General features: G+C 45.4%; 1 protein-coding gene across 10 annotated transcripts in view; it reads right to left on the reverse strand.

Annotated features, from left to right (window-relative positions):
• Positions 1-10,308, reverse strand: part of aplp2 (amyloid beta (A4) precursor-like protein 2) — a 571,607-nt gene that overhangs the window by 468,893 nt on the left and 92,406 nt on the right. For 6 of the 10 annotated variants that reach the window (XM_046315944.1, XM_046315945.1, XM_046315937.1 and 3 more), the window contains 2 exons: positions 7,673-7,831; positions 6,578-6,736 (listed from right to left, as the gene is read on the reverse strand). In XM_046315944.1, the coding sequence (XP_046171900.1) occupies positions 6,578-6,736; positions 7,673-7,831 (318 nt within the window). The remainder of the gene's footprint in view (positions 1-6,577; positions 6,737-7,672; positions 7,832-10,308) is intronic. The other 4 variants (XM_046315939.1, XM_046315940.1, XM_046315941.1 and 1 more) reach the window with 2 other exon arrangements.

Below are 10,308 nucleotides of genomic sequence, written 5' to 3' on the forward strand. Positions count from 1 at the left end.
CCCTGATAGCATTCACAAAGTCTAGAGGATCATTTGGAATAGTAAACAAACACCAACAAGCTTCTCAAAGATGCCCTCTGGGGGGGGGGCAACTAGCATTAATGGCCACAGTGGATGACCGCAAAATACTATGACATCATGCAAGCTGTGCAGCAGTATGACAACTTTTAAAGGAATAGCCACTGTAGGAATGGACCGAGAGCCGGGTTAATCCCAGGCACTCCAATAACTGTTACGGTTATATAAAACAGACCACAACGCCAGCCCTCACAAAGCACAAAGGCTTTTCTTAGAATGTACTTTGGAGTCACATGTCAAATTTACACAAGAAAAGAGACTTCAAAGCTCCCAATGTTCCAGTCTGTTTGGCTTGGCTGACGTGCAGAGCCGAATGTCGCTAGAAGGTCAGGGGGATTTGATGGCTGAAGAGAGAATTTACAGCTGCTGATAAACAGGATGTAGAGAAGAGAAATAAACAACTCCAACAAGATGAACTACAGAAATCAGCTTCCCATGACAGAACACTGGTTCACTGTAGATCACTGCATCCTTCTAGAATCAGCTTCCCATGACAGAACACTGGTTCTGTAGATCACTCCATCCTTCTAGAATCAGCTTCCCATGACAGAACACTGGTTGACTGTAGATCAACCCATCCTTCTAGAATCAGCTTCCCATGACAGAACACTGGTTGACTGTAGATCACTCCATCCTTCTAGAATCAGCTTCCCATGACAGAACTCTGGTTCTGTAGATCACTCCATCCTTCTAGAATCAGCTTCCCATGACAGAACACTGGTTCTGTAGATCACTCCATCCTTCTAGAATCAGCTTCCCATGACAGAACTCTGGTTCTGTAGATCAACCCATCCTTCTAGAATCAGCTTCCCATGACAGAACACTGGTTCTGTAGATCACTCCATCCTTCTAGAATCAGCTTCCCATGACAGAACACTGGTTCTGTAGATCACTCCATCCTTCTAGAATCAGCTTCCCATGACAGAACTCTGGTTCTGTAGATCACTCCATCCTTCTAGAATCAGCTTCCCATGACAGAACTCTGGTTCTGTAGATCACTCAAACCTTCTAGAATCAGCTTCCCATGACAGAACTCTGGTTCTGTAGATCACTCCATCCTTCTAGAATCAGCTTCCCATGACAGGACACTGGTTCTGTAGATCACTGCATCCTTCTAGAATCAGCTTCCCATGACAGAACACTGGTTCTGTAGATCACTCCATCCTTCTAGAATCAGCTTCCCATGACAGAACACTGGTTCTGTAGATCACTCCATCCTTCTAGAATCAGCTTCCCATGACAGAACTCTGGTTCTGTAGATCACTCCATCCTTCTAGAATCAGCTTCCCATGACAGAACTCTGGTTCTGTAGATCACTCCATCCTTCTAGAATCAGCTTCCCATGACAGAACTCTGGTTCACTGTAGATCAACCCATCCTTCTAGAATCAGCTTCCCATGACAGAACTCTGGTTCACTGTAGATCACTGCATCCTTCTAGAATCAGCTTCCCATGACAGAACTCTGGTTCACTGTAGATCACTCCATCCTTCTAGAATCAGCTTCCCATGACAGAACACTGGTTCTGTAGATCACTCCATCCTTCTAGAATCAGCTTCCCATGACAGAACTCTGGTTCTGTAGATCACTCCATCCTTCTAGAATCAGCTTCCCATGACAGAACTCTGGTTCACTGTAGATCACTGCATCCTTCTAGAATCAGCTTCCCATGACAGAACTCTGGTTCACTGTAGATCACTCCATCCTTCTAGAATCAGCTTCCCATGACAGAACTCTGGTTCACTGTAGATCACTCCATCCTTCTAGAATCAGCTTCCCATGACAGAACACTGGTTCTGTAGATCACTCCATCCTTCTAGAATCAGCTTCCCATGACAGAACTCTGGTTCACTGTAGATCACTCCATCCTTCTAGAATCAGCTTCCCATGACAGAACTCTGGTTCTGTAGATCACTCCATCCTTCTAGAATCAGCTTCCCATGACAGAACTCTGGTTCTGTAGATCACTCCATCCTTCTAGAATCAGCTTCCCATGACAGAACTCTGGTTCTGTAGATCACTCCATCATTCTAGAATCAGCTTCCCATGACAGAACTCTGGTTCTGTAGATCACTCCATCCTTCTAGAATCAGCTTCCCATGACAGAACTCTGGTTCACTGTAGATCACTCCATCCTTCTAGAATCAGCTTCCCATGACAGAACTCTGGTTCTGTAGATCACTCCATCCTTCTAGAATCAGCTTCCAATGACAGAACTCTGGTTCTGTAGATCACTCCATCCTTCTAGAATCAGCTTCCCATGACAGAACTCTGGTTCTGTAGATCACTCCATCCTTCTAGAATCAGCTTCCCATGACAGAACTCTGGTTCTGTAGATCACTCCATCATTCTAGAATCAGCTTCCCATGACAGAACTCTGGTTCTGTAGATCACTCCATCCTTCTAGAATCAGCTTCCCATGACAGAACTCTGGTTCACTGTAGATCACTCCATCCTTCTAGAATCAGCTTCCCATGACAGAACTCTGGTTCTGTAGATCACTCCATCCTTCTAGAATCAGCTTCCCATGACAGAACACTGGTTGACTGTAGATCAACCCATCCTTCTAGAATCAGCTTCCCATGACAGAACTCTGGTTCTGTAGATCACTCCATCCTTCTAGAATCAGCTTCCCATGACAGAACTCTGGTTCTGTAGATCACTCCATCCTTCTAGAATCAGCTTCCCATGACAGAACTCTGGTTCATTGTAGATCAACCCATCCTTCTAGAATCAGCTTCCCATGACAGAACACTGGTTGACTGTAGATCAACCCATCCTTCTAGAATCAGCTTCCCATGACAGAACTCTGGTTCACTGTAGATCAACCCATCCTTCTAGAATCAGCTTCCCATGACAGAACACTGGTTCACTGTAGATCACTCCATCCTTCTAGAATCAGCTTCCCATGACAGAACACTGGTTCTGTAGATCACTCCATCCTTCTAGAATCAGCTTCCCATGACAGAACACTGGTTCTGTAGATCACTCCATCCTTCTAGAATCAGCTTCCCATGACAGAACAGAACATCTGGTTCTGTAGATCACTCCATCCTTCCTTCTAGAATCAGCTTCCCATGACAGAATCAGCTTCCCATGACAGAACTCTGGTTCTGTAGATCACTCCATCCTTCTAGAATCAGCTTCCCATGACAGAACTCTGGTTCTGTAGATCACTCCATCCTTCTAGAATCAGCTTCCCATGACAGAACTCTGGTTCATTGTAGATCAACCCATCCTTCTAGAATCAGCTTCCCATGACAGAACACTGGTTCTGTAGATCACTCCATCCTTCTAGAATCAGCTTCCCATGACAGAACACTGGTTCTGTAGATCACTCCATCCTTCTAGAATCAGCTTCCCATGACAGAACACTGGTTCTGTAGATCACTCCATCCTTCTAGAATCAGCTTCCCATGACAGAACACTGGTTCTGTAGATCACTCCATCCTTCTAGAATCAGCTTCCCATGACAGAACACTGGTTCACTGTAGATCACTCCATCCTTCTAGAATCAGCTTCCCATGACAGAACACTGGTTCTGTAGATCACTCCATCCTTCTAGAATCAGCTTCCCATGACAGAACACTGGTTCTGTAGATCACTCCATCCTTCTAGAATCAGCCTCCCATGCCAGAACACTGGTTCTGTAGATCACTCCATCCTTCTAGAATCAGCTTCCCATGACAGAACTCTGGTTCATTGTAGATCAACCCATCCTTCTAGAATCAGCTTCCCATGACAGAACACTGGTTGACTGTAGATCAACCCATCCTTCTAGAATCAGCTTCCCATGACAGAACTCTGGTTCACTGTAGATCAATCCATCCTTCTAGAATCAGCTTCCCATGACAGAACTCTGGTTCACTGTAGATCAACCCATCCTTCTAGAATCAGCTTCCCATGACAGAACTCTGGTTCACTGTAGATCACTCCATCCTTCTAGAATCAGCTTCCCATGACAGAACTCTGGTTCATTGTAGATCAACCCATCCTTCTAGAATCAGCTTCCCATGACAGAACTCTGGTTCATTGTAGATCAACCCATCCTTCTAGAATCAGCTTCCCATGACAGAACACTGGTTCACTGTAGATCACTCCATCCTTCTAGAATCAGCTTCCCATGACAGAACTCTGGTTCATTGTAGATCAACCCATCCTTCTAGAATCAGCTTCCCATGACAGAACACTGGTTGACTGTAGATCACTCCATCCTTCTAGAATCAGCTTCCCATGACAGAACTCTGGTTCTGTAGATCACTCCATCCTTCTAGAATCAGCTTCCCATGACAGAACTCTGGTTCTGTAGATCACTCCATCCTTCTAGAATCAGCTTCCCATGACAGAACACTGGTTCACTGTAGATCACTCCATCCTTCTAGAATCAGCTTCCCATGACAGAACTCTGGTTCATTGTAGATCAACCCATCCTTCTAGAATCAGCTTCCCATGACAGAACACTGGTTGACTGTAGATCAACCCATCCTTCTAGAATCAGCTTCCCATGACAGAACTCTGGTTCACTGTAGATCACTCCATCCTTCTAGAATCAGCTTCCCATGACAGAACTCTGGTTCATTGTAGATCAACCCGTCCTTCTAGAATCAGCTTCCCATGACAGAACACTGGTTCACTGTAGATCACTCCATCCTTCTAGAATCAGCTTCCCATGACAGAACACTGGTTCTGTAGATCACTCCATCCTTCTAGAATCAGCTTCCCATGACAGAACACTGGTTCTGTAGATCACTCCATCCTTCTAGAATCAGCTTCCCATGACAGAACACTGGTTCTATAGATCACTCCATCCTTCTAGAATCAGCTTCCCATGACAGAACACTGGTTCTGTAGATCACTCCATTCTTCTAGAATCAGCTTCCCATGACAGAACACTGGTTCTGTAGATCACTCCATCCTTCTAGAATCAGCTTCCCATGACAGAACACTGGTTCTGTAGATCACTCCATCCTTCCAGAATCAGCTTCCCATGACAGAACACTGGTTCTATAGATCACTCCATCCTTCTAGAATCAGCTTCCCATGACAGAACTCTGGTTCATTGTAGATCAACCCATCCTTCTAGAATCAGCTTCCCATGACAGAACACTGGTTGACTGTAGATCAACCCATCCTTCTAGAATCAGCTTCCTTCTAGAATCAGCTTCCCATGACAGAACTCTGGTTCACTGTAGATCAACCATCCTTCTAGAATCAGCTTCCCATGACAGAACTCTGGTTCACTGTAGATCAACCCATCCTTCTAGAATCAGCTTCCCATGACAGAACTCTGGTTCACTGTAGATCAACCCATCCTTCTAGAATCAGCTTCCCATGACAGAACTCTGGTTCATTGTAGATCAACCCATCCTTCTAGAATCAGCTTCCCATGACAGAACACTGGTTCACTGTAGATCAACCCATCCTTCTAGAATCAGCTTCCCATGACAGAACACTGGTTCACTGTAGATCACTCCATCCTTCTAGAATCAGCTTCCCATGACAGAACTCTGGTTCATTGTAGATCAACCCATCCTTCTAGAATCAGCTTCCCATGACAGAACACTGGTTGACTGTAGATCACTCCATCCTTCTAGAATCAGCTTCCCATGACAGAACTCTGGTTCTGTAGATCAACCATCCTTCTAGAATCAGCTTCCCATGACAGAACACTGGTTCACTGTAGATCACTCCATCCTTCTAGAATCAGCTTCCCATGACAGAACACTGGTTCATTGTAGATCAACCCGTCCTTCTAGAATCAGCTTCCCATGACAGAACACTGGTTCACTGTAGATCACTCCATCCTTCTAGAATCAGCTTCCCATGACAGAACACTGGTTCTGTAGATCACTCCATCCTTCTAGAATCAGCTTCCCATGACAGAACACTGGTTCTGTAGATCACTCCATCCTTCTAGAATCAGCTTCCCATGACAGAACACTGGTTCTGTAGAATCACGCAGAACACTGGTTCTGTATCCTTCTAGAATCAGCTTCCCATGACAGAACACTGGTTCACTGTAGATCACTGCATCCTTCTAGAATCAGCTTCCCATGACAGAACACTGGTTCTGTAGATCACTCCATCCTTCTAGAATCAGCTTCCCATGACAGAACACTGGTTCACTGTAGATCACTCCATCCTTCTAGAATCAGCTTCCCATGACAGAACACTGGTTCTGTAGATCACTGCATCCTTCTAGAATTCCTGTATTAGCATGAATGGCAACGCTCCTGTTGTTAAAGACAAATGACATAATGGCCTTTCTCCCTCCCTATTTCATCCCCTCTCTCTCTTTATGATGCTCTCGCTCTGTCTGGTCAGCAATGATGGGGGTTGTCTGTAATAGGCAACGGGGCATAGAGTACCAAGGTGTGTACCTGTTCAGGGTTAGGGGTCAGGGTGTGTACCTGTTCAGGGTTAGGGGTCAGGGTGTGTACCTGTTCAGGGTTAGGGGTCAGGGTGTGTACCTGTTCAGGGTTAGGGGTCAGGGTGTGTACCTGTTCAGGGTTAGGGGTCAGGGTGTGTACCTGGGACTTCATCTGGGAAGCCTTCTCAGGGTCGACAGCCAGTACGTGTTGGTAGTGGCGGATGGTGTGCTGACGGTCCTTGTTCTCCGCGCGCACATACCGCCTCAGGGCCTGCAGGATACGGTGGGGCTGGGGGAGGAGTGTAGAGAGGGAGACGGGGGAGGAGTGTAGAGAGGGAGAGGGGGAGGAGTGTAGAGAGGGAGAGGGGGAGGAGGAGAGAAAAAGGGGGAGGAGGGGGAGAGAGTGCGGGGAGGCGAGGGAGAAGAGAGAGAGGGGTTAGAACATCAATTTGATTCTTCCATAGGCAGTAGTGTGACGTGACACATCAAATTAAATGTATTTATATAGCCCTTCGTACATCAGCTGATATCTCAAAGTGCTGTGCAGAAACCCAGCCTAAAACCCCAAACAGCAAACAATGCAGGTGTAAAAGGACAGGAAGGAGAGAGAGAGAATAGGGTTAGGGTGCCATTTGGGAAACACCCAGAGAGTGAGGACATGTGCCCAGGCAGCCTGAGGACCACATGATATTAGATGAGAGCTATAAAACATGGAACAGGGATCATATGGAGGATGACTGGTATTAGATAAAACATGGAACAGGGATTATATGGAGGATGACTGGTATTAGATAAAACATGGAACAGGGATCATATGGAGGATGACTGGTATTAGATAAAACATGGAACAGGGATTATATGGAGGATGACTGGTATTAGATACAACATGGAACAGGGATTATATGGAGGATGACTGGTATTAGATAAAACAAACATGGAATGACTGGTAGGGAACAGGGATTATATGGAGGATGACTGGTATTAGATAAAACATGGAACAGGGATTATATGGAGGAAACATGGAACAGGGATTATATGGAGGATATTAGATAAAACATGGAACAGGGATTATATGGAGGATGACTGGTATTAGATAAAACATGGAACAGGGATCATGAGGATGACTGGTATTAGATAAAACATGGAACAGGGATTATATGGAGGATGACTGATGAAGGATTCCATGTGACTGACCATGTGCAGCAGAGTATTGTCTGTAACCTACCCTCGGTGGGTCAGCCTGCAGGGCGGCTAGGTAGTTCTCCAGCGCCAGGCGGCGGCGGTCGTTGAGCATGGCCTCTACCCGAGCCAGGTGGGTCTCAACCAGCTGCTGCTTTTCACTGGCTGCCTCCTCTTCCAGAGACTCTACCGTGGCCTGGAAGTGCTGAAGGGGACATAGCATAGTGAGATAGGGCACTCATCCCTAACCCCTACCCTAACCCCTACAGTATCCAGAGGACTGACTATATCTCTGTTACAGTATCCAGAGGACTGACTATATCTCTGTTACAGTATCCAGAGGACTGACTATATCTCTGTTACAGTATCCAGAGGACTGACTATTGAATGTGTCTCTGTTACAGTATCCAGAGGACTGACTATATCTCTGTTACAGTATCCAGAGGACTGACTATATCTCTGTTACAGTATCCAGAGGACTGACTATATCTCTGTTACAGTATCCAGAGGACTGACTATATCTCTGTTACAGTATCCAGAGGACTGACTATATCTCTGTTACAGTATCCAGAGGACTGACTATATCTCTGTTACAGTATCCAGAGGACTGACTATATCTCTGTTACAGTATCCAGAGGACTGACTATTGAATGTGTCTCTGTTACAGTATCCAGAGGACTGACTATTGAATGAGTCTCTGTTACAGTATCCAGAGGACTGACTATATCTCTGTTACAGTATCCAGAGGACTGACTATATCTCTGTTACAGTATCCAGAGGACTGACTATTGAATGAGTGATAGAGTACTGCTATAGTATCCAGGTTTGGTATTCATCTGAAACTTGTTCACTGAGGAGAACTCTGATGCTATCTAATACGGATGTATGATCGCTGTGGTAACTTGTATCTCTGTATAGGGAGAACTCTGTACAGTTCTTCACCCGCTTTGAAACAAGGGTCATCCCCGCTCCCCCTGGCCTGTCTGGAGGAGGGTGTCATGGCAACCAAGAGCGCGCTTGTCAACGATGAGAGTTTTTCAAAAGCGCTGGAGCACGAAAGAGCCCGGGGCCTGGTAACATCCGTGGTCGTGTCTAGAAACACTGCTCAGCTGAGAGGTGTCTTCAGCTCTCTCTTTCAGCGGTCCCTTGATACATTGGAAATTCCATCTTTATGGAAATAAATCTATTGCTGTATCTGTCCCCCCAAAAAACTCTCATCCGTCTGCATCAAATCATTACATACCTGTCGCTCTGATCTCTCTCTTGATTAAAATCATCAAGACATTCACCAACACCAGTCACCTTGCTGACCTCCTCCAATCTGTTTACCGGGTCAGAGAGAGGAACAGATGATGCCATCCTCTCTCTCTTACATCTGGTGTGCATGCATTTGGAGGACGGTAAAACCCAGGTGCGTATCATGTTTGGAGATTTCTCCTCGGTATTTAACACAATCGATCCCGTTGGTCTTCACTGGACAGACTGAGAGGAGACTTGGGACTCGATGCTTATCACACGGATCATCACCAACTTCCTAACTGATAGGTCTCAGCAGGTAGGAGTTGGCAACACACTCTCTGAGGTATGCACTGCTTCAGTTGGAACCCCACAGGGCAGTGTTCTTTCACCAATACAATACATACTGTCTACAGACAGCTGCCGGAGCCGGTTCCCAGGGCGACACCTGATCATATATGCTGACCATACTGCGTTGGTCAGTCTTCTCGAAGGGGATGAGACGGAGCACGGACCGGCTCCGACTGACATTACTGTCTGGTGTGAGTTATCCCCTCTTAATTTGAAATACAGTAAAAAAAAATTAAAAAGTACACGGTGATTGACTTTTGATGGAACACGACGATTCACACACCATCACTGATAAAAGGAGAGCCCCTTGACATAGCGGAGGAGTACAAATACCTTGGGCTAGTCATCGACAACAAACTGGCCTGGGATCAGTGTACTATTTTTAAGAAAGGCCAACGGAGACTGTATTTCCTATGGAAACTGCACTTTGTTTTTAATGTTAATCTAACCATCATGGTTCTCTTGTATAAATGACTCACTGAGAGCATTCTGTCCTACCGCTTGACCTGCTGGTTTGGGAACATCAAGGTTACACAGAAAAAGAGGTTGGGCAAGATGGTCAGGACATGTAGGGAAATCATGGAGCAGCAACAGCAAGAACTGTCATCTCTCTACATGGGCAGAGCCCTCCATCTCTCTACCTGGGCAGAGCCCTCAGGAAAGCCAGTAAAATAGAGGTTGCCTCTTCCGATCCCTGAAATCCAGTTCCTTCCCTCTGGACACAGGGACTACCTAAGGTAAATAAAAAAATAGGGCCAAGTTCTCTTTTATTCCGAATGCAATTCTGCAACTTAACACATTGTTCAACTAATTGCACTTAGCACTTACTCTGACAATTAGTGTGTAAATATCCTTTGCTTATTATTATTATTATTATTATTATATATTTTTAGATGTTATATGTTTTTGGACTGCTGCAAGATGAATTACCTCGGAGGACATTAAAGTTTTCTGAATCCGAATATATTCTGATGCCATATTGTATCTCTGTACAGGGACATCTCTGAATTCCTCTATTATGTAAAGGGTTTCATTGTCTTCTCAGGAATTCTGTCTAATTTTACATCGGGTCTTATCCCCCTTCATCGCACAAGC

Source organism: Oncorhynchus gorbuscha, linkage group LG19 (genome assembly GCF_021184085.1).
Source record: "Oncorhynchus gorbuscha isolate QuinsamMale2020 ecotype Even-year linkage group LG19, OgorEven_v1.0, whole genome shotgun sequence".
NCBI lineage: Eukaryota > Metazoa > Chordata > Actinopteri > Salmoniformes > Salmonidae > Oncorhynchus > Oncorhynchus gorbuscha.